This window comes from Sceloporus occidentalis, unplaced genomic scaffold (assembly GCF_023333645.1).
Source record: "Sceloporus occidentalis isolate IW3139 unplaced genomic scaffold, rSceOcc1.0.p SCAF_2, whole genome shotgun sequence".
Lineage (NCBI taxonomy): Eukaryota > Metazoa > Chordata > Lepidosauria > Squamata > Phrynosomatidae > Sceloporus > Sceloporus occidentalis.
This window is the reverse complement of record NW_028316982.1, coordinates 108,037,385-108,063,025: the sequence shown is the minus strand read 5'-3', so window position 1 is coordinate 108,063,025 and position 25,641 is coordinate 108,037,385. Positions and strand designations below refer to the sequence as shown.

Sequence of the window (25,641 nt, the reverse complement as noted above, 5' to 3'; positions counted from 1 at the left end):
GGTTTTCTTTCACACCACTACTGTTTTTTCTGATCATGTGGAACCCCACCAAACTCTGATGTTGTTTGCACACCATGGCAATGGTTGTGGTGGAGATAACAGTTAATACTTATGAAACAACAAAACCACACAATTCTGTGTGCTGATTTATAAGATCTGTTCCACCTTCCAGTTCAAGCTTCACCTATAATACCATTTTACATATTAGTTACTTTTATATCTCTAATGATATTCAGTCCAGAAGTCTTTTGAAGGTCCTGAGGAACCCTACAACATTAAGTATTAATCAAATGGTTTTTGGGAAAGCTAGGATACAGTGAAATAAGTCTCACCCAAAAAGCTGTCTCTAGCACTAGTCACACAAGCTTCATTAAAATTTTCTCCATCCTTTCAAAGAAAGCAACAATTCAAAAGAAGGGGTAAGGACTGAGAGTCTATTTAAGTGCTGCTGGAGGAAAAGGATCAAAGAGGACACATGCTCGCCTACTTCTATTTATCTTGAAAAGAAATTGCTATGGTTTCTGGATGTGATAAACAAGGAAACTCTCAACATCTGCTGAGATGGGAGGGAGTTAAAAAAAGGAAAATTGACTTATTTTCAGTTAACCATCTCATTCACATGTAGAACAACACAACAGTGACATAGCGCCAGCAACTCCACATTTTGTTTGCTACAAACCACTACTGAAACAGTTGTAAACAATTTCTTTATTTAAAATATGACAGGATGGGCATTAGTACTTTTTTCTTATTCATAAGATTGGAAAGAATATTCAAAAACATATTTAAATGGTTTGAAAAGGTACTTCTCATGTGTCAGAAAACCCTGACGAGGAAAATCCTGGAATGATTATAATCTCCATACTTCGGTGCTATTCTGCATAAAATTCATATAGGGGTATTTTTAGTCCAGAAAACAATATTTTCTCTGCAGGAAACAGCACTTCTTGTGCAAAAAATCATACTTCTGTGCAGAAATATTATTTTCGGTATGGCATATGCCAATTCCTTCACAACAAATACTGGGTATGGCAACAAAAATGCACATTTGGGGCATAGAATTAGGGTCTTGACAGACAACCCCGAAGGGGCAGTGGGATGAGCTGGATCGGGGCTGCAGCAAACTCATGCTGAGGCCCTGATCCAGCCTTTTGAGGGTGCAAAAAGGAGCTGCAAAAAAGGCTCCTTTTTGCGCCCTTGAAGGGTGTCATAGCCACGGCAGCATGGCTATATGGCACTCCTTTGGTGCTATGTCATATGGATGCAACGCCGGAGGCATGCCATGATGCCGCATGTGATGTGGAGCGGTGAACAGCATCAGGGCGCCCTGGAAGGGGGTGCATTGTGAGGACACTACGACCCGACTCTGCCCCAGTCCAGCATTTCAGGCCGGTCTGTAAAGGCCCTAAGTCTGCATATATAGCATGTTTTGAGAGCAAGCATAGTGTAGTAGTTTGAGTGTTGGACTATGACTGGAGGGCAGGATTTGAATCCCTGCTCTGCCATGAAAACCCAATAGGGTGATCTTGGGCAAGTCACACTTTCTCAGCCTCAGAGGATGGCATCGGCAAACCCCCTCCGAAGAAACTGTGCCCAGAAAAATCTGCCTTAGGGTTGCCATAAGTCAATAATGACTTGAAGACACACAACAAAAGCAACAATGACAACATTTTCTGAACAGGGAACAGCATTTTCTGTCCAGAAAATATTTCTGAACATCTTTTTCACAGGATATTGTTTCTCAAACTTTTAAAAAGCCATATCCTCTTTTGATAAATGATAAACATGGGCACACACACAGAACTTCCTTTAAACCTGCCTCTCCAATAAATTTTTGGCATTTAAAATAATGTGACTTTAAAAAAATCAGTTTTTCAAATTAAAAAGTGTAACATGGAATATGCGTTCTCAAACCACACATCCTTTCCTAGAAATCCTGGCACACACCCAGGAGAGGTCACATCCCTTTGATTGGCGATCAGAGAAAAAACTGTTAGGGTGATGATGGGTGATGATGGGTGAAGGAAGAGTCTATACAAGAGGAACTAGGAATTTCCAGACATCTGGGAGCAACAGACACTTCCTCCTTACCACTGAGAAATTTCATTTCAGCTCTGAAAGAAATTCGATTTAAACTAGATTCTTTTGTTAATATGACGGTGCCGTATTTTAGGTCTTGCCCAAACAGAGACTTGGGAGGAGAGGGCTTCCTCAAAATTGGATATGGCAAATTTGAAAATGATCACAACTGCTGGTATAATATATTCTGAAATACAGGTCCTCATCATAATAATCACCATAGCTACACCTCAAACTAGAGTCCAAAATGAAGACAGTTGTGTTAATCCCTATCAGCAATTCAGTTCTAGCAGCTTTTATCTCCACCAGAAGCACATCTTTTCCGTAAAATGAAGGGGTGTTAATCAGAGCATGGAAAACATACTGTACTTTGGGGAAGACAGATCTTAGAATTCTCCAGCCAATATAGCCATTGGCTATTGTCTAAAAATGTAAATTTTCCAAGATATGGTCTTGATTGCCCATTCTGAATCAAGGCAACCTAAAATACTTCCCATTACAATCAACAGTTTGTAATCATATGTTATATATAGTTTCTTGGGAAATCTTCATCCTGCCTTACCACCAAATGTGAGGATTAGAAATAGGTTTATAGAGAGCTGCAAAGCCTGAAGGAAGACTTCATTGCAATGTAAGGTTCTTGAAAGTAAGGAATATGAGATTCTCATAATGCATGTCAGAATATTATACAGTGCACCCTTCCTTTACGCAGGCGATCTGTTCCAGACTCCCCCCCCCCCCCAGCATTAGGGAAAACCGTGTATGCTCAAGCCCCATTAGACGTAATGGGGCTCATGCACGCGGCACACCGTGAGGTGCACACAGCAGGCATGCGCCCCATTAATTCTTCTTGCTGCGCCAAGACTTCTTTCGGCGCAGGCTTCCAGCATATGCTGGAAGCCATGTAAGCCGTGCCCATATATAATGTGGGCCCACTGTACATAAGCAGAACTAGCATTGCAGTCCTACAGCAGGAATCTCATTGTTTGCAAAGACATAATCATGAACAGTATTTCATACATGATTCCTCATTTTGATTAAATGCTTACCCAGCAATGCTATGTAAGAACAGACATTGTCAGGGCTGGGTGTATTCCCCATCATAAGTACAAAAACTGAAGACACTGGGAACAGAAGTTAGAAATGTAAAGAATATGTACAAATTTCCATGTCAACAATGAGAATGGTTATTTGAGAAATCAAGACACTTAACTGTGAAAATAGTCAACTGCTGTATTTTTTTTTTGAGAACTTTGTCTAAAAGCAAGGATGCATTTATGTAATAATAACAAACTTATACACAAGAGGCTATGCATTTTGCACAAAATACACCAGTTTTTGTGGAAAATATGGGAGAGTACAAAACCAATTATTCTGTGTAAATGAATTTTTCACAAAAAAACTCCTAACCAAATGTAAAAAAAAAAAAAAAAATGCACAAAATTCTCATAACCATGGCCAGTGGTGAGAAAACTTGTGAAATTACTCATTCTTTCATGTGAGAACAAAATAAAAAAATATATTCATAGCAGAAATAAGCAGTATCAGAATCTAATCTTTCATTTAAGTTTTCAGCCTTTAAGACTGTAGTCAAGGGCCTAGAGGTAGAGAAATCTCAAACAGAAAAGGAAGAACTGAGGCACCTAGCAATGATCAACCAGCTTTCTGTGCCCTCAAATAGCTCCATCCGCATCCCATGAGGTCAACAAAACAAGAAATGTGTGCCATCTACATTATTTATACAAGATACAGAACTACTTAGTTTTTTCTTGGCACGGAATGAAGGTTATCATGGTGCATCATCCTGAATTTTCTTCTCAAGCACATAGTTTAAGAAAATCATTTGTAGTGCCACACAGGCCCTGTTCTTTTAAAGCAGAGGATTTGGAAATGGGGATACTAGTGAGACAACACTCCATGCATTTGTTGAAATGGATTGCAGTCTACTAAACGTTATACCAAATCAAACATATTTTTCGTTAAGATCTTTGGTATTTTTTGTGTTTAATATTCATGCATTTGTTTGCACTTGGTCTAAAGTTGCACACTCTCTGATCAAATAGGTAAATTCTCCTATCTAATTCCATTCTAATGTTGTTCAGGTTTTTGTACATTTTAATTACATTACACTGTAGTTAGAAAAAGTTGGGGTTAGCAAAAAGGCAGATATAAATAAAGAGGAGGAGGCAGATTGTTATTGCTATTACGATTTGTGGTATTATTATCAATAATAACAATCATTGTGGCATTATCAACAGCAATAACAATAACAAAGAACAACTACTACAAGTAGAAAGAGAACCATCATAAACATGGGTTGTTGTTTTTTCTGTTTTACTCTTCAACCACAGATTTTGATCCTACCAATTGTTTTGCTATTTGCTACTGCTGCTCTGCTCTTTTTTCTATCTCACCTCTTTAGGGATTTTTTTGGCACTTTACTTCTACCTGTACACAACATCTTTACATTCTTTTCTCAAGTTCAAAAAAAACCTTTTCCTGACACTTCTACACTTAAAAATACTTTTCATCAAAACTGTTTTCTTTATAAGCATAGAACAAAATATAGTTCACTGATTTGCAATTTGCTTACAAAGTAAACAAAATGGAAACACAAGTAGTGATGTATCATGTATCATTAAAAAACAAAAAACTAAGATGAGGCCATCCCAGCACTATGTGACACTGGCCCTGTCTGCACAGGCCCAATAAACCAGCCTTCCCTTGTCTTCTTGGCAGGGAGACAGGATGACACACAGTTCCACCCCCAATTCTGGTGTGAACAGACTGGATGACATCCAGTTTGTTCAGCATCAGAAAAACATATTAAAATATCTCCCTGTTTGTTCCAGATCTCCCTGGAAGATTCAGAGCCCTCCATTCCAATGCTGGGTGGCTTCTTAAAATGCATCCCACTAAGCTGCCTGGTGCTGCCACTGTCACCAATCACTCATTCTGGGGTCAGAACAAGAGACCCAGCTATGTGATCATCACTGGGTATCTTGTTGTGATCTCAGAGGAAAGCAACCCAAAGCAATGGACGTGCCAGGTGGCTAAGCAGGGCATGTGTGCAAACAGCTGACCAGCCTCAGAATGGAGAGCATTTATAACAGGGAAGGATCAGGGTAGTTCCAGGATCAGTATACTTTAGGCTGCCCCAAGAGCATCCTGGCCAGTAATGACAGGACCACAATTTACATTCAAAGCTAGTAGCATAGGGATGGTGAAGTAAGGGAATAACAACATATTTTAACAAGAAACTAACTCCTCAACAGGATGCTAACCAGTAACCACAGTGCAACCATCTTTCTGTTTACTCATTGTGCTTCCTCAGCCTAGGAAGTCATTCTCTAGTCTACTCTAGTTGGAAACTGCCTTTGACCTTCTGAACATACATTTTATTGCATCAGGTATGAGTATCTGGCAGTCTGTCAAATTCTTCAGACATGTAAAGGTTCCCTATATTAAGTTGGGGCAGGGGCAAAGTCTCCAACCGCTTTATCACACTAGGGGCCAAACAGGATTTAAACGAGAGTCAAACTAGAGAAAACCAGGAAATGTTGTGTGATAAACATCAGGTATTTCCTGGTTTTCTCTAGTTTAACTCTTGTTTAAATCCTGTTTGTCCTCTAGTGTGATAAAGCAGTAAGTGTCACACCGCATTTTCTCTAGAGCAATTTAATAAGCACCAGATAAAACAGTTTTCTGTATACAAATATGTCGAAATATATTGCTGTATTGCTCTATCTTTGTCATTTTATTATCAAAACATTAATAGCCTACAAATGATTTGCCGTCTAAGCTGTTGATTATTCTACAACCTGTGAATTTTTAGTGTTTCTAGGAGTCAACAACAGAAGCGATCATCCACATGGACAACCACATTTTCAAACACACTCACACCCAAACCGATTTCCACAATACATTTCTATGAATCTCCATGAACACGTAACACAATATGCACAGAATAAGTTAGATTTTGAGGCTTCTGGGAGCTGAAGTTCAAAACTTCTTAAAAGGCACAGTTTGGGGACCATTGAGTTAGAAGATTTGCCTTCTGTAGCATCTAATGAAGTCATTCTAATGGAAATGATTAAACTACCATGCATGTAAAATGCAACAACAGTGGGTCCTCACCACTAGATGTAGCACTTACTACTAAAAGTAGAGGTTTCCAACAGTCACTGTTCCTGTTGGAAGACAAAGTGTCACCTTCCTGATGTCTCCACCAATAAGGTTTTTTTTGTCTCTAGAAACATACTTTGAAACAACCCAAACAAAAGAATTGTTGAATATTCCTATCACTAACCTAAAATAAAACCCTGATGTAAAGTCCTGGGATGTCCCAGAATGTATAAAGAAAATGAAGGTTATTAATGGCTGTCTCCATTTTCTTTGTGTCAAGAATACTGTTGAATACAACTGCACATAGAGCACTGAACCATAATGTAGCACTGGCTGCTCAACTTCAAGCAGAACCCCTGCAGGTAAACCAGAGCTAGTGATTTGAGGCAAATATCTTTTGAATTATAATTGCTTATTATTCAGCATTCAATAACTTACAGTGAATGTGTGAAGGAACTTCATTGGGGAGAAACAAACCTAAACTGCTATAAAAGTTCTACCTGCAATGAGGGTGGGCATCCTCTGCAGTGGAAGTGGCACTATCTTGCACAACCCATTGGGTACCACACCTGATTTCCGCTAGCTTCTAAAAATAAATCCCTTCCACTTTAAGACAGGAGCTGCAGCCTCCATGAAGCACAGCCATTTTGAAAACAAACACAGACACCCACACATCCTTGCTTTGAGGTGAATGAGAGTTACCAACATGCAGTAATGAAATTTTGAGGTGATGAAGTCAACAGGGGCTTCAAAACCTGGCAGAGGCCACATGTGGCCCACAATCAGTGTATTAGTCACACTATTGGTCATCTAGTTTTACCTTCTCTAACTGGCAGTTATTCTCCAAGGCTTTAGGCAGATGGTCTTTCCCAACAGCTCTCTATGACAGAACATTCAAACATGTAGGCCATTGTCTGATGCTTGAAAAATATGCAACTATAAACTAGTCCTTTGTTCTTCTAACTTACTTAAACAAAAATGATAAAGATTTTAAAGATTTCTTTGATACACTTACCTCACAGAAGTTCTGCATATGATCAGTAGCATCTTTTGGTGAAATGAATGCACTCTGGTCTGTCCTACAAAATAAACATGGACAGGGGGCAGATCACACCTCTTTCCAAATTGTATCAAATTCAGCAAGCACACAGATGCAACTGTGACAAAATCCCATCCCACTGGATTTATGAAAAAGAAGCCTTTTCAGAATTCTACTTAACTCCTTAAAATATAGATCAGAGAGAATGAAACTCACTCAGGCCAGGATGGGGTAAGAATGTTATTTAGAAGAAAAGTAATCTTAGGCCGGGTCCAGACGGACACGAAAGGACACCCTTGTCACGTGCGAGGGGCGGCACTTCTAGATGCCCCTCGCCCTCATATGTAACAAGGGCGTCAAAGTGGCAGCGCCCTGTACAGATGGGCGCCGCCATCATTACGTGCCAGACGCATAGCGTCTGCATGTCGCAGTGCCATTATGACATTGTGAGTGCACCATTGGCACACTGCGGTCATAATGGCGTCGCAAGAAGAACCCGCTTTTCGCTGGTTCTTTTTGGTCTGCGGGGTCTGTCCCGCGCGTTACTCTTTAAATTCTGATAATGCATTTGCTCAAGTCCAAATGCCACAAATCATAAACACTTAAACCAAACCAACTAATTAATAGTTATACTAACATATTAGTTAGTTATTATAATAATTATACTAATATATTCCTTCATTTAGTCTCAAAGGTACAACAAGATCTCTCCACATACTGATTCTACAGACTAACACAGCTATATTTTTGAATTCTAATTAGTGAATGTCTAAAGGTACTACACAGAACTGTAAAGAAGAAGCATTAATTGAGACTTCCTGATTAGAATTACAAAGAATATTCAAAAACATTCAAAAACTGTGTTTCTCAAGTGTTGGAAAACCCTAACCAAGATAATCCTGGATTGATAACAATCTTTGCAGTTTGAGACTTTTGTTGCTAACTGCCTACAAGCTGACTTTAACTCTAAAACACCTCAATAGCTCTGTTCAGTCCTGCAGACGCAGAGCTGTGTCTTCCTTCATTAAGGCCTGAAACAGACGGGCTGAAAGTGCTGTGCCAGTGCCAAAGTTAGGGTTCCAGAGCGCGCAGCAACTGCATGCTCTGGAACCCTAATACATATGGACAGCACCATCTTTATGTGGCGCCGTCCATATGTGGTGCACTGCGTAACACAAGTGGGACGGCGCATCCGCACTGCTGAGTGCCACACTTGCATCTTGGATGTGTCACATTGAGCCAATGGTGCACTGGTGACGTTGTCCCAGCACACCAAAAAGAATCCAGTTTTTCTGGGTTCTTTTTCGTCCAGAGGGACATCGCGCAGTTTGGCTGCTGCAGTGTCCCTCCGGAGGGAAACTGGGCACCTCCAGCCTGGCCCTTTGGGGTGGTCTGGATTGCGCCTAAGTCTATCTATCTGGTATGTGGTCTTCTTCTCTTCCTACTGTTCTCTAACTTCAAAGCATAATTGTCTATTCTAATGAGTCATTCCTTCTCATGATGTGACCAAAATACATCAGCTTCAGTTTAGTCATCTTGGCTTCTAGGGAGAGTTCAAATTCAGACATGGTTGCTTTAATGCAAAAAATATCAAATTCTACCATTGAAACAGTATTTTCAGTGTCAAAAATGCTGTTTCCTGTACTCAAGAAAACTATATGTAATCGGTGTAAATAAAATAAAATAAAATAAAAATTTTATTTATATACCGCCCTTCCAACAGATCAGGGCGGTTTACAACAGATTAAAAACAATACAATAAAACAATAAATCCATACAATAATTCCATAAAAACAAAGACAGAAAAGCCCCGGATTAGCCGATCCCTTTGCCAGTGCGGAGGAAGGAGGCCTAGAGGACTTTAATCAGGGAATGCGATCCCAAACAGGAAGGTCTTTAAATCCCGTCTAAATTGGGCCAGGGAGGTGGCTGAGCGGAGCTCTATGGGCAGCGTGTTCCAAAGGGCCGGGGCGGCGATGGAAAATGTCCTCCTAGTAGTGGAGACAAACCTCGCCCCGGGAACCCTAAGTAATTGCTGCCCAGATGTTCTGAGGGTGCGGGGCGGAATGTATGGGGAGAGGCGGTCCTTCAGGTATCCTGGGCCCAAGCCATTTAGGGCTTTATAGGTCATCACCAACACCTTATATTGCGCCCGGAAGCGAATGGGCAGCCAATGGAGATCTTTTAGCACCGGAGTTATATGGCTGGCCCTGGAAGTACCAGTGACCAGCCTGGCTGCCATGTTCTGCACCATTTGTAGCTTCCGGGTTTGGTATAAGGGTTGCCCCATGTAGAGTGCGTTGCAGAAGTCCAGTCTCGAGGTTACCAGAGCATGTACCACAGTTTCAAGGTCCCTCTGGGCCAGGTATGGGCGCAGCTGGCGAATAAGCCGAAGCTGATGACAGGTGCTCTTGACCGTCGCATTCACCTGAGTAGTCAGGCGAAGGGACGAGGCAAGAAGCACCCCCAGACTGCGCACGGAGTCCTTCACAGAGAGCGTGACCCCGTTCAGGACAGGTGGAACCACCGCCATTCCTGGACCAGGGGAACCTATCACGAGTACCTCCGTTTTCTCTGGATTCAGCTTGAGTCGGTTTTCCCTCATCCAGCCCATTACTGACTCCAGACAGGCCACGAGAGGAGAGACGCCATCCTCAGTCACTGCATCAGTCGGAGGGTGTACAGAATAAATCCTCAACTAAAGCATTTTCTGCACAGAAAGCAAATGTGCTTTTCTCAACAGGAAATGCTGTTTTCTGCACAAAAACATGCACATGTACAATTTTTGCATGGAATAAGTCCCAAAATGCAAACTATCTTCAAAAACTGTGCAGTTTTCAAAGACTTTCTCATATCGAGAACAAAACCGATAAAATGATTTATTTCTTCCTTTGAGAATTAAATCAGTGAAGTACATACCCTGTCTTGATCTATAAGGGTATATCTATTTGCTTCATTGGAAGCAAATTCCGTTGGAAATGTGTGCCTTAATGCATTTGTTATTGAAGAAAATGGGCATTGATTCAGCAGACAACAGCTATAAACCGTGGTCTGCATCCTCAGATTAAGTGTGTCTGTAGAACCTGAAAAGTGGCTACACAATAAACACAGCCAGACATTTCTGTCAGCACATGGAAGAAACCTTGATGTTAGCAACAATATAATTCTGCAAGTATTTTTATAATGTTTGTGGAAGGCTTTGTGTGTGTATGTTTATGTGCACAGACACACATACACATCTTATGTTAAAAGTACAATTGGCCCTCCACATTTGCGGCTTTGATTTTTGTAAATTTGTTTATCTGTAGTTTTGATTAATATGTTCTCTCTAAGAATCTCTAGGTCCTCCAGCACAACTCTGCCAGAAATTGACCATAGAGTTGTGCTAGAGAACCAAGAGGTTCCTAGAGAAAACACTTCTCTAGGCGTTTGTAGATCCTCCAGCATGAGACTGTGATCAACATCTGGCATGTGTTGACCAGAGTTGAACTGGAGGACCTGTAGATTCGTAGAAAAGTGTTCTCAGCTAAAAAAAGAATAATTTTTTTTAATGTGCCATTTTTCCACATTCACAGGGATCTTGTGCCCCTAACCCCAGCAAATATGGAGGGACCGCTGTATTTAAAATGGAGAAGAAGGATTCTTTTGATATATGTGTGTGAGAGAGTTTGGGACACACTGGCACACACATTGGGAAAATTACAAAGCTGAACCTACACTGCAACTGAAGAATCCACTGTAAAAAATGTTACATCTGAATTCACCTCTACTTTTCCCTTTTTTCACAGCACATATCTAAGGGCCAAACCAGAAGTACCATCATGCATTTAGCAACTAGGTGAATAACTCTTTAGGATTAAATAGCAGATACAGGGTTCAGTCAAACTGGGGTTTCTAAACACATTTCATAGGATACTATGGTCTTGGTCCAAATTATAGTTTCTAAGGTATTCTTCCACTAAAAGAATTGTAGGAAATGCTTGCTGGAATAATGTAAAATTAAGATTTGGTCTCTCCTGGGTTCCAATAATTTCAAAGTATGTGTTGAGTTTTGCTGTGTATGGATCATACTAGTAAAAACTGGTGTTGACAGAAGACTTGAATATACAGTTGTCCCTCCATTTTCACAGAGTTTGAATCTGTGTCCTTCGCAGGGACAAACGGAAGGACTTAAAATGGGGCATGCGCCCACAGAGCACACCCTCAAGTGCCCATGGGGGTGCACCACTATTCAAGCCAATAAGGCTTGAATATCTGCGGATTTCCATTTTCATGGGGGGGAGGTGGGCAGAACGCATGCCCCATGAAAATGGGCGACTGTACTGATGTTTTTTTTCCTAACAGTATGCATAAGCTGCTGACATCACAAGGTTCCAGTGCCTATTGTTTACACTGAGAGAAAAGCTTTGGTTGACACCAATAGGAATTTTCTTCCTAATGAAGATAAGGCAACAGGTAGGGGCTGATCTGGATCAAGACCGTAATGGGCTAAAAGCCTCCTAACCTCCATCAAGATCCCAGCCCTGCTTTTTCCCCATTTAAAAAAAGAATCCAAGTAATTGCTAATTGTATAAATAGTGTCATTTCTGGTTTCACTCTCAGTAAGTCTTGAAATTCTGAAATCTGAGCCACACTGAAAACACTTAAAATAATTTACACAGTGTGGTAGAAGCAGAGGGTAGTCAGGAAAATAAGCATGGGATCTTTTCCTACTTGGTCAAAAACAGCTGTTATTAATAGTCACAGAGAGAAACAAAAAGGTCAGTGGTTCATAATGTTTTTCCTAGCAACGTGCCCAGTGCCCATCAGTCGCACAGTCTGTGCCTGCTTTTGCCATAGAAGTAAACAATTTCCACTGGCTTCTCTGATGAGACTAAAATAAAAATCACTGGTTGGAGAAGGTCACAAAATTTAGCTTCTCTTCATTCAGAGCTCAGGTTACCTTCTTCTCCCCACTGCCACCCCCCTGTTTTTTCTTTTGATCCCATGGAGTATCTACACAGCTATCTCTAAGAGACATAAGAAGTCTGAACAGCATATGACCAACCAGTCACCTAAGGTCCCCTGTCAGGAACTCTCTCTGTGTTACAAAAGCTAATGTTTTTGTAAAATTTGTTCAGCTAGAAGAAATAAAGAAAAGATAAGAAAGATCAGGGCAAAGAACCCAAAGAGGTACAAAATATGCACTTGGCTGGCTGGATCAATTTATGAAAGGCTGTAAGTCAAGAAGCACCAGTGTCAGCCTTGATCTGCATCTTAGCAGAAATGACAAGATTTCTTTACTAAGGAGAGAATACCTGGGTTGAAACTTGATGACTGTTTCCTGGTATCTGAATGCCACATTCTCTGGGTAATCATTAGCTGGCGTGCCTGATTTCCTCTGACAGTCGGAGAGCCAAGGCAATGCATTTCCCATGTCCTGAGGAAGAGAGAGAGGGAGAAACACACAGAGAGAAATACAACATACTCAAGTAAACAGTGGCCAGACGGATGTCAAGTGTCTATTTTTGGAGGGACTGGAAAAAAAAAAAGAGTATGTGTGTAATCAAAGCTGATCTAGAGAAAGTAGGGAAGAGGAGGAGTGCCAGAGGGGAAAGCACAGCTTCTGTACTGTATTTTTGCCTCAACACAAGGGTAGCAACTTGGTGTAAAAATTGTAGTGGGGGGGGGGGGGCACACACGGCACAATGAATATCTGTGTGTAATATCTATGCTCCTGCTGTTCTTTGATGCCAGTTTTGTTAAACACATCACACCTTAAAACCAACAATTTAATTTCTGCAATATAATTCAGTGCTATTGCTATTTCTGATGCAGGCCATCGATATCACAGTACAAGGGATGGGCAACCCACAATTCCTCCCCAGACATCCTAAAACTGCTGAACTTCAGCAACAAAAAGGGAATTTCCCTTTTGAAAGAAGCAGATGCTAAGGTGTTGTTGTTTTATTTTCCTTGAGGAGGTTGTCTCTTGTGATGCAGCTGAAATTGGGGAGCAAGCCACAAAAGCCCATTTAGAGCATATGCACTTGTCCCTCCACATTTGCTGGGGATAGGGGCACAGGACCCCTCTGAATGTGGAAAAACTGCAAATAACAAAAACACTGTGTTTTTTATCTGAGAGAACATTTCTTTAGAAATCTCTAGGTCCTCCAGTGCAACTCTGTGGTCAACATCTGCCAAACACTGACCACAGAATTGTGCTGGAGGAGCTATAAATGCCTAGTGTTCTCTCTAAGAATCTCTAGGTCCTTCAGTGTGACTTTTGGTTAAAGTTGACCACAGAGTTGTGCTGGAGGACCTAGATATTCCTAGAGAGAACATATTAATAAAATCTGTGAATGATCAAAGCCACAAAATTCAAAGCTGCAAATGTGGAGGGACAAGTGTATTTTGGTTTGGTTTAAAACAGCATGTCTAATTTTCTACTAAAGTAGATGCCATGGCAGTGAGGATGTGGCCTGAAACAAGTCTTGGAGAACAAGGGAATTACTTCCCTTCAACATACTGAACTTCCCCGTCTTGCAATGGTGCATTGTTTTCCAACCAATTCCTACCTTCAAGGAGATTTTTTTGCAATTATTCATCTGCTACAAAATCTGAGCATACTGCAAATGTGTTAGAGCAGGGGTGGGAGTCATGATGCCTGCAAACTTCATATGGTCAAGGTGTGTGTGTCTTGTGTAGCCCTTGACCTCACCCCACTGATACATCTGGACTTCATTTTTTTTCCAAATATTCTGCCCATTTGAAAACCAATTTTATGGTAAGAAATGTGTGTCAGTAATTTTCTCAGATGTTACAATGTGAAAGAGCAATGGGACAGATCCTTAACAGACATTACAGGCATTCACACATAACTTTCAACCAGAGTTTGGAAAAATACAACTATCACAACTCTTTGGCTGGCAAGGCTGCAGGCCCCTGGTTTGAACTCCAAATCTCAAATCTTAGGAGTTGCATACTTTATGTTCACTGTATTAACTTGTGTATAAATACCTGCTTTCAGTTCAAATCAAGTATTCACTGGCAATTATTTCTAGCTTGATCCTAAGCACTAATTCTCATTCATGTGGAAAGCCTGGACTGTAACTCATCTAACTGAATACTCCATCATTTAAAACAAATCTTAGCTGCACCTTCTCCTGAAAAACTAGTTTTCTACATAGATAGGTTTTTAAAATGGATGATTGTGCAAAAGAAGCAACAGAGCTAATTTCTAGCTCTCATTCATGGTAAGGTGACCACTAAAGGTTTTTGGCTCTATACTACATGTGAAACCAAACAGTTTGCCCTTGAAACAAAGAGGTCAGCATTGGTTTCACCCTTCCATTCATAACTGATCTTTTATTTGTTGGACAGAAGTGTAAATCAATAGGATTAATCAATACGATAATTTAGTTAATGTGGAAACTGCAGAGCAATGATGAGCCCCAGCAGTGTGTAGAAGACAACTAGTATCTCTTTTTAATAGACTTTGTGCATCTCATAATTCTTCCAGTGCAAGCAAATTCAGGCAATCGTTTCCTTAGCTGAAGGAAGTACAAATGCACCAATTCACCCAAAACCAAAGATTTCCTCAGTCTCTTTAAGGAGCACCGTATTCATCCAGTTAAAAAAAGAAATAATCATATGGTCACTTGGGATGTGACTAAGAATAAAATTTAGTATATTTGATAAACCTGGTCTCTAGATGATCTTATAAAGGCATTTCCCCTCACGGTTGACTTTTTCCATTGGAAATGGGGGGAAATATTTCATATTACCATACCAAAAAAGATCATTCAGGACTCACCTGTAATGCAGAAATAATGTAGTTTGACATTGCTTTAACTGCCATGGCTCAGTCCTATGGAATCATGGGATCTGTAGTTTCTTGTGGTATCAGAGCTCTTTAATAGAGAAGGCTACATACCTCACAAAACTACAAATCCCAGACTTCTATAGCATTGAGACATAGTAATTAAAGTGGTGTCAAAGTACATTATTTCTGCAGTGCAGATGGAGCCTCAATCATGACTAGAGGATGACCCAGAATAGAGGATGATAATAATAATAATAATATATTTATATTACTACACTACTACAGAAGTCTTTAAGACTTTCAAATGTTTGTTATAGTGAGATTGCTAGTATCCTTTCTGCTATGAGCTTTATGTTCTTCCTTGCTAAAGCATCCTTCATGCTGAGTCACTGAAGGTTTGGAATTCATTGTTGTCCTCATTTAGTATGAACTAAACTATAGAATTTTAAATGGAGATTCCCAGCATCTCTGCCTCCACCGATTTGTATCTGTATCATCATCACCCACTTATATCCTTGGTGCTCCATTCTGCCAATTAGCTCCAAATTAATATATTCTGTCTGCTCTAGTTTTTAACCCAGGGAGCTTCATGTCTTTTTAGAAGTATACCTCTGTGCCAATTAAGGCTCCAAGAGTGAATCATGTCATAATCCATATTCATGGCTATGCATATGAAACATGAGTGAAGGAAGAAAACACACTTTGCATTTGGAAAGTTACTTTAAATAAGTAATTCATGAGAGATATAGCTCCAAGCCACCACTATCACCCCTACACATGACTAGTTTGCTGCCTAGTGGCAGCTGGTAGCTCCCACATCACTAGGGTTATAAAGCTACTTTGGGTTTAGTAAGAGAGTCTTCATGATGTAGTGGTTTCAGTGTTGGACTATGATTCTGGAGATCAGGACATAAATCTCGGTTGGCAATGGAAACTGGCTGGAAGACCTTGGGCAAGTCACCCTCTCCCAGTCTCGAAGAATGGCACTAGCAAGGCCCCTCTTAAAGAAACTTGCCAAGAAAAGCCCATAATAGGATCTCCTTAGGCTCACCATAAGTCAGAAATTACTCAAAGGCACACCACAACAACAGCAACAAAAAGCACGTTAAAAGAGTTGTCCAAGGTGCCATATATATCTTGAGATTAGAGTTCAGCCCTTTGGGTATGGCCTTTCATGTTTAGAATAAATGCCAGAGGGCATTCACAATCCCATTGCCATGGAAGCCACTAGTCACCACTGTAGTTTCTGTTAGCATTGCAATTTTTTAAAAATAACTTGTCAAATGTTCTTCACTTTCACATCACTGAAGCTAACTTACCATTAATTGAAAGCTGTGTTACTGGACGGTGTGGACAGCAACTTCACATGGGTAAGTTATTGTCATTGTTACAAATATCATAGATATTTAAACTTTCTTTAAAGGTCAAGACTGCTGTAGTTGCCCATGGATGCAATTATGTCACCTGAACTTTCAAGTTGGCTATGGTCAGCCACAGGAGACTGAACACTAGTTTCCAGCACATTTGTGCTCAATGCTGAACACATGAGGCAAATGCAATGGGAAAATCCCTCATTTTCAAAAGGACAGTGAACATTTTTATCTACAACAGTACACTTGACAAGTATTTACTACAAGATATAGGCACATCCAAGAGCCTAAATGCCCTAAAGGCACCAGATCCTGTCTGATCCTGGTGGCTAAATAGGGTTGACCCTAGTGAGTACTTGGTTGGGAAACCATCAACAAATACCAAGTGCTGTAAGCTATATTTTGAAGGAATTAATTGGCAAAACCATCTCTGAGTATTCCTTGCCTAAGAAACTATGAAACTGATGGGTCACCATATGTCAACAAGCAACTTGAAATCACATACACACATAAGCTCCTCCAAGCTGACTTTACTCATTTCGCCAGCAATTCTAGGTGGTTAATTGCTATTTTGCTCTCCAATTATTTCCTCCAAGAGTAGAAGGGCATCAAAAGGTCCTCAACATTGGTCAGGAAGGCTCATTTCCTTCCTTCCTTCTGGAAATCTCATTTGTGCCAAAATAGCTTAAATCTTACAATTTGGCACCATGTTCTCATATTTCAAGTATTGTGCATTTAAGCAGCCAGCTGAACATCAGCCTGTTTTCTCACTATCAAGTACTCCAGCTGAGAGTTCAGGTGTTCTAGAAAACATAAGCTTTCCAAACACTGTTCGTCTGCTACCTCCTGGTTTTTTGTTGTTATTATTGTTTTTTAAGGAAAGAGTCTAAGCCCTTGAGCAGCAAAACTGATTTTGATCAGAAAGAACCAACAGTCACAGGGTGGAACTATACAGATGCATAGTAAACACATAGCCAGAACTGCTTTTACAAAAATACATTTATGGGACTTGAAATAATAGAGAACTCCAGAGTTTTCAGTTCTGCTCCTGCTCCACAAAGAAGTTGAACAACAAATCAGGTGCCCTTGTACCATTGTAAATATAGGATATCCATGTAATTTGTTCTGTTCTTCAGTGCATGCACTTTATAAACAAATTCATCCAAGAACTTAACAAAGTGATGTTTTGAAATACAAATCCCAGAATCCCCCAGCCAACTTTAGGGTGAGATTTTTGTAAGTACTGTAGTGTAAAAAGGTAACTTTCTCAAACTTTGCTTTCTCTCTGACTTCTATTTGTATTTGCAACATTTATTTCATCAATGTAAAAATGTGAGGATCTCAATAGCTGAGAACAAATCACTCTTTCTAATGCTTCCCATTTCCCACCAATTTCCAACAGTTTACTCCAAAGGAATGTGATCTTCCTTTGGACTCCTAAATTCTAAAAACATATGTACAAGCACACTTAAATATCCTTCTTTGTATATTTCCACAAAGATAACAAATGAACATGTATAAGTGTGTGCTGTGAATGAGACAGATGGTGCCTGGCATCCCACACATTTCAGACTACTTTCCAAAAACTCATCTCCCAATATGCCTTTAAGTTAATACTTTCATAATGTGGATGTAAACTATGGCCCTGTGCACACTGGCCTTAAAAGGCTGGGTTGGGGTCAGAATCGGGGCGTAACGTCTACACGGCACATGCCCCGGCTCCGCCCCAGGGTTGTGTGATGCCGCATGCTGCACTGCATGACGCGCAGCGTATGGTGCTCCTCCAGTGCTGCGTCCAGATGATGTAGCGCTGAAGGAGCACTGTAAAGCCGCAGCACCGTAGCTATTGCACCCTTTCCAGGGTGCAAAAAGGAGCCGCTTTTTGCAGCTCCTTTTTGTGTCCTGGAAAGACCAGATTGGGGCCGTGGTGTGTGGTTGCCTCAGCCCCAATCCAGCTGTCAAAGAGGCGGCAGGAGGTTGCCCCTTCGTGGCTGTGTGTACAGCCCCTTTGTCTCGTATAGTTTGATACAGAGCAAAGGCAGAAAGCGTGTAGCCTTTATGTTGAACTGCAATTGTTGTTGGACTCCAATTCCCATCAGCCCTAGCCAACATACTTAATGGTGAGGAATTATGTGAGTTACATTTCAACATCAGGAGGGCTACACATTCCCCATCCTTGAAGCTAAATTGCATTTGCAGAAATATCATATTGTGTACATCTCTTGTGAGACTGTACCAGTTCATGAAAGTCTTCCTATTTGGAAACTCTTTGCCACCAAGGAAGCTCACTGAAAGGCAATGTTACCAAGCCTGGTGTTGTCCCTGATGGGATGGCTTTTTGTGTTTTGTATTGTTTTTTAACAGAGTAAACAATATGTTAAAACAGAGTGGCTAGACAACATAATACATTATAAATGACCAGATTGTCTTAGAAGAGATTTTTAACAACACTTGTAGAACAAAATATGTGCTTACAGTGGGCAACAGAGGTAATGACAGGTAGTTAAGTGTGCACTGTGGTGTTCCTTCATTGTCTTCCTTAATCTTTCACTTCTTGGCCTATAGACTGATATTCTCAGGATTTACTTCACTTCTTGTTCCTCATTTCCTTCAACCCTCATCTTAGCCATGTAGCTGCAGCTATCTATCAGACATGTAATTTCCTTAATCAGTGTCTACTCTTCCTGTATCATGATCTTTGGTGCTGATTCCAAGATGCCAGCTTCCACATAAAGCCAGCATATAGTTTGTATTATATTCATCCCACTTTCCACTCCATCACAGCCCAGCTGTAAAAAACCACTATCCAATGGTACATACAACTCTCCTTACATTAGTCAACTCCGCATGTTTGTTCTTTCTTTCGTTCCTTGTGCAAATGCTGAAAATCCCATATCTTTATCTTTAAAAAAAATTAGACTATGGAATATTTGCGACAAGAGGTTTTGTGAAGCATGAAGCTTTTTTAGTCATGCAAGATGAATGTCAATTCAACATACATTCCTCTAATTACAAAATAGATACATATCTTGAAAGCAGGAAAAAGAATGCTATCAAGATCACAGAAAGCACAAAAGAACCCAAATAAGGATTTTAAAAGAATGCTCAGTGTAGAGAAATATTTTAAATACTATGTAACTCAAAGAACACACCTCGCTAACAGTATGTTACACCTCTGTAACAGTAATCTTATGCCTGTTTACTTAGCAGTAAACTCCATTGTACACAGTGGATTTCCGTGTCAATACACATACATAGTAATGTATTTTTCAATTCTTCAGTGTTAAAATTTTAAGGCACTGCAATTTAGTTAAGCATGCTGTACTAAAAAGCCAAGCAATATGATCATAAACATCCAGAGCCTATCAGTTACCTTTTGGACTACAACTCCCATAATCTCCTAGACAGAACGGGAAGTGGCCATAGTGGCCAAAGGATTCTGAGAGCTGACTCAAAGAAGTAAATTTCCCAAGCTCTGCCTTTAAGACACCTAAGGTCTCCAAAGAGCTCTGTTTAGTATTTAAAAGCAAAACAATTATCAATGACTAACTATGGGTTTTCCTTGAAGGAACATCCATTTCTTTCTATCAGGGTTTCCCCATATGACCAAAGACAACATCATTCCAGACAGATCCTCAAGCCATGTAGCAAGGTGATGATGGGTAGAAAAGACTGAGATCACCTTCCATGACACTGATTTTAAATGGCAAGGAAAGTAGTTGCATGCCCCACTCAATCCGCGTCATAACTTTATTCCCTAAAAACTGTGTCTAGGACTGCATAGTACGACACACAAGGATGGAGATATCAAACCTCTTAGTGAATCTGTATTTCTGAGGGACCAGGCCATCCCCCCCCCCCCCACACACACACACAATTAGTTAGTTTGGACAAGGACTTTAATTAAAGAGGCAAAGAAAACCATGGAACTGTGTGCCACTGGCCATGTCATTGCAACCTGCTTTGGAATAGCTTCCATTGAATCTCCAGAGATCTCATCTTCTCTCATCCCTCCTTTGTCTCATTTGTTTGATTTGAGGTTTTTTACATGAATGGCAGGCTCTGAGCAACTAGCTATAATGTTTATTATAAGGCCCTTTCAATCAGAAACAAAGTTGATTAAGTTGATGCTTAATGTGTCATATGTAATGACATCCCCAGGTCCCACCCTCTATCACATCACCTGGCATTGTCCCCCAATCTCAAGTTTTGATCATTAAATCTCAGGGAGTAGGATGCTCCTGACTGGATGCCAAAACAGAAGCTGGTCAGTGTCAGTGTGCAATGCCAAAACAATTGGGGCAGATCTAAGATTTTATCTAGTGCTTCACTGCACAGATAAAGCCTGTTAATAAGACAAATTATGCTATAGAGCGACAGGAAAGGGTAATGACTTATCACAGAATCATAGAATCGTAGAGTTGGAAGAGACCGCAAGGAAGGGTAAAGCAAGGCAAAGTGTTGCTGATACTCTTTTGTTTTCTGGGGGCCATTTTGTTTTGTACTCCACATATATATAGTAGCACAAGGTACGGAATTCCAACCTAGTTCCTTAAAGACCCATGATTTTCAAGCGTGCAAAAGTTATCTATTTTGGACTACAACTCCCAGAATCCTCCAGCCACAATATCCAGGGGCAATGCTGTCTGTGGGATTTTGGAAACTGCAGTCCAAAAACGTAATTTTTCCAAGGTTTGTTTACAATGGAATGTAGTTGATGATGCATAACAATGATCATGTTTGGTTTTCCCCTTATTGAATTGCATTATAAAATTGCAGTGCAAAGATAAGAACTATTATTACCTGACTTTCTTCATGGTTTTTCCCATTTTCTGTTTTTGAAATAGATGTGGGCTTTCGAGATTTTAAGTTCCCCATTCCAACCCTTAATGTGCCATCACAGGGTGTCTGTGTATCTTGGAACACTGCCTGGTTTTCCTCTAAGACTATAGCTCTGTCTGGGTAGTTTTCCTTGTTTTCATCTCTAGAAGAAATAAAAGTAAATTTTACAGGCACTAGGAAGAAATTCAGTCACCAAAAGAGTGAGCAAAAATGCGGTGCTCAAAACATCATGCTCATGCTTTATTTTTAGATTTTTAAAAGAAATATACAAAACTTACAGTAGGCTCATTCTTTCCTCCTGTTAAATTAACATTCTAGGATAAAAGTATGAACAAGTGCAAAGTTTTAAAGCTGCTAAAATATCACCTCAAAGCTGAGAATGTGGTTTCTTAATCAGAACATATATCATATTGACACAACACAGAAATTGCCTTATTCCACATCATACCACTAGTTCAACTAGCCTAGTTTTGTCTAGTATTAGTACTGGAAATCCCTACTTTTGCCTTCTATCACTGATAGGGATAACCACAGGAATTCCTTTCCCAGCATTACAGGAAAGTTCTCCAATGCTAGAGGCAGACTTTCTAAAGCAGTAGGAGTGGAGATTCTATTGTTATTGCTGAACACTGTTTTTTGGTGGTAAGACCAGTGTTTCCACTTTCAATGATATAAAAAGACTGTCTCTACTACTGCGGGGATCCAACCAAACTGATCAGAGATAGCATGGAGGTCTTGTCTTCCCACACCAGACACAACTTTTCTAGCCCTGGGAGCAAATCTTCAGTGGCTGAAGCAATTGGCCTTTCCCATCATTGCCACCTGATTCTTTCAGCTGGAGATGTCTGGATGTATGACTTTCTGCATTCCAAATGTGGACTCCGTCACTGAGCTATGGTCACTCTAACCTATGACTCTGGAAGCCAAACAATGCCCACAGCTCATTGATGGAGTCCCACCAGGTACCTGATAATCCTTCTGGTCTTGTCACCCAACCATGACCACAAGAGCAGGCCAAAACAGTTTTTTGCAAATAACAAATACAGTTCACAAATTGTGTAGGCCTGCCATATATTTTTCTAATTATGTGCAATTATGTGCAAATTTTGTACAGAATAAGTCTTGAATTGTGAATAGGCTTCAAAAAATGCATGGTTTTCATACATGCTCAGAGCAAGAAGAAAACTGCTAAAATTACTCACTGCTTCCTTCCAGAAAAAAACTTACATCCCTGTTTCTAAGGAATTAGAGAATACTTTCAGGGAAAGATCCTGCGACTGTTTGTAAGCCTGGCAAACATAAATTGCCTTCACAGTCACAAATAGCCTCACCCTTTCCAAAGTAACAACGCACACACACACATATATATATATATATATATATATATATGGTACTCATATACACATTAAACACACACAAAGGCAGAAAATCATCACTACAAGAGATACAAAAGAGGACATGATTTTATACAAAATATGCATAGGTCCATTTGGATAGGTACATATTTTGAAATAATTATTATAATTGAAATAGAAAAGCAGTGCATTTTTCCTTAGTAGGGGAAGATGATGAGCAATATGGCTACTCAGTATGTTATCCAGATGCTGCTGACATAATGGCACCTGATGTCCTTCATTTTTTTTAATCTTTAAAATGGGCATTTTAAATCCTTCACCCCAATATGACAGTCATCTCATTGCATCCACAGATTCTTTATCTGAGGAGTGAAGCATCCACAGCTTGAAAATATTTTTAAAATACATAAATTTCTAAAAGCAAGCCTTGATTTTGCCATTTTATATAAGGGCACCATTTTGCTATGCTATTGTACATAATGGGGCTTGAGCATCCGTGGATTAGGTTATCCATGGGGTCCTGGAACCAAATCCCAGCAGATACCAAGGACCCACAGTATTAATTTGCTCCCAGGCAGTGGTGACTCCTGGGTCAGAGGGGCAATAGGTCCACTCTGGGTTTTGATATGGACTTTAAAGGAGCTGTCCATGGAGGTTAACATGTTTTGGAGGTATGATTCAGCACCTTAAAAAGCAACTGTAAAGTGCAAATAAGAAGCTCGTGGATTTACTACGCCACTGATATGATAGTCACCAGCCACCACTGTTCTCAGGGTGATGACACTTCATTTGCAGATGTTCCCCACCACCACTATTCTTTTTACATGGGATATGCACAACTCGCTTGAGAAAATTCACAAGAAGTACTGGAAGTTTTAGTCTTCCTTGAAATTCCTCACATTTTTTTCCTAGGCACAGCATGTTTCACTTTTTGCAACACTCAGGTTGCAGTGATGGACTATAAGGAGGAAACATAATACATTATCCGAATCCAGTTTCATAACATTTATCTCTTTATATTTTTTTTTAAAAAATGAAGGTCACTAAAAAAGAAAAAAAAACATCTGCTTGCTTCATTTTAAATACATTATTTTATAAAAATACAATAGCAAGATACCTTTGAATGGAATTGGCTGTTTGGTCTTCATGTACTGACTCTGTATCTTCGGCACACCTTGAAAATGGATATGAAATAATTATTCATTTCCTGATGCCTGGGCTACTATACCTTTCAGTCAAAATACGGAGGGGACTGTCCAAAATATGATCTGATAAATACAGATATTCCTTTTCACATATTCTAAAAGCTTGTGTAAATGAATAAGGTCTCAAATAAATATTTCTCCCTCATGTAATCCAAGGTGGAGCAGAGGTATCCCTCCCAAGGCTTGGCACACTTTATCCAAAGAAATGTTATAAGAAAAGCACCCAATGTTGTGTTTCTCTGAAGGTATGTCTGGGGGGCTGGTTCCTTCAGCGTTGTGAAATATTAACCCACATGTATTGTGAAATAAGTTGTGCCCTAGTAAACTCTCTTTTCCTAAGGAGACAAGGGACAGACACAAGGGATCATACCAGCTCCTTTCCCCTTCCTAAGATGCACATAGACAAAACTAAACTACAATGGGAAGAGTAGATATCGCCTAATATCACCCTAGTGGTTAGTGCAAAAGAGCCAGCATAGTGTAGTGGTTTGAGCATTAGACTATGACTCTGGAGACCAGGGTTCAAATCCTCGCTCAATCATGCAATCCACTGGGTGACCTTGGGCAAGTCATGCTCTCTCAGCCTCTGAAGAAACTTGCCAAGAAAACCCCATGATAGGTTTGCCTTAGGTTCACCATAAGTTGGAAATGACTTGAAGGCACACAACAACAACAACAAAGTTGGTATGGTAACTGTGCTGAGCCCTGATAGGGTGAGAGATCCTCATTGAAAAAAATATCCCATAGATGTCGTGATGGAGTTCTAGGACTTTGTAGTTCTTTAGAAAATGAGAGTGGTCCAGTTTTAAAGCATTTCTTTTCATTCGGAAATAACTAGAATTTCAATCCCACTGAAACCAGGAGCAACATTCTCATGGTCACTGAAAAACTGGCTTCATATACTGGGAGTATGCTGCTACCTGACTTCACAGTTAGTAATCTTCACTGTAAAAAACAGACTCAAGACATATTTAATTGGATCTCAATTTAGTCATACTTAGACAAGACTTTCTGAAATCCACAAGGGAGGGAGGAAATTTGGACAAGTGCAAAAGAAACATGGGTGACTTATGCTTCCTCTCTGTTATGGGCCCAGAGTTAAACGTTGTATATGACTCCTTCACCTGGACTTCCAGATGCACATGAAGGTAATGTTATTTCACCCTGCATAACTCAGGAATACTATTCCAATTTCTACTGAGAACCAAGATGGAAGGGAGATAGAATGCAACTTTCTATGGCTTGCTGTCCAGTATATTTGGCATTACAGTCACAAAAGAAGCAATGAGAAATTGTATCAGGGCTAGGGAATCTGCAGCTCTCCAGATGTTGTTGAAATCTAAATCACATCCACTGTATCCAGCCTGGCCAGTGCAAAGAAGCAACAGGACTAGCTCATCAACAGTTAGAGGCCACAGATTCCCCATCTTTGTAAGAAGAGCCGGACTGAATCAGACTAAAGGGCCACACAGTCAGGCATACTATCCAGCCTGGCCAGAAGTGAGAGATGATGGCAGCAGCTGTTTATTAACATCTGGAGGACTGATGGTCCACCTGACCCTGGGCTGTATCAACTGAGGCAAAGTTAGCCAACCAAGTTGTTCACCTCCATACTTTGTATTCTAAAGCAAAAGGAGGTATATCTTTGATGTGAGGATCATATACACAAACTCATTTATCTGTTCATCTCTATATCCACCAAGAATTCAGATGTGGTGAATTGCCCAGAAACTTATATGTTCGTCCGGAATTGTCACACACAGCCTCAAGGAATGGAAGTAAAGTACTTGCCCTCTGCAAATGGCATCCTGGTGGTATTTCT

The 25,641-nt window shown here is 40.2% G+C and overlaps 1 protein-coding gene across 6 annotated transcripts in view; it reads right to left on the bottom strand.

Moving 5' to 3' along the window:
• FAM13C (family with sequence similarity 13 member C) overlaps positions 1-25,641 on the bottom strand; it is an 87,910-nt gene that overhangs the window by 50,961 nt on the left and 11,308 nt on the right. For all 6 annotated transcript variants that reach the window (XM_089510553.1, XM_089510554.1, XM_089510555.1 and 3 more), the window contains exons 2-5: positions 23,732-23,788; positions 21,221-21,401; positions 12,541-12,662; positions 7,220-7,283 (exon numbers count right to left, since the gene is read on the bottom strand). In XM_089510553.1, coding sequence (XP_089366679.1) covers positions 7,220-7,283; positions 12,541-12,662; positions 21,221-21,401; positions 23,732-23,788 — 424 coding nt within the window. The remainder of the gene's footprint in view (positions 1-7,219; positions 7,284-12,540; positions 12,663-21,220; positions 21,402-23,731; positions 23,789-25,641) is intronic.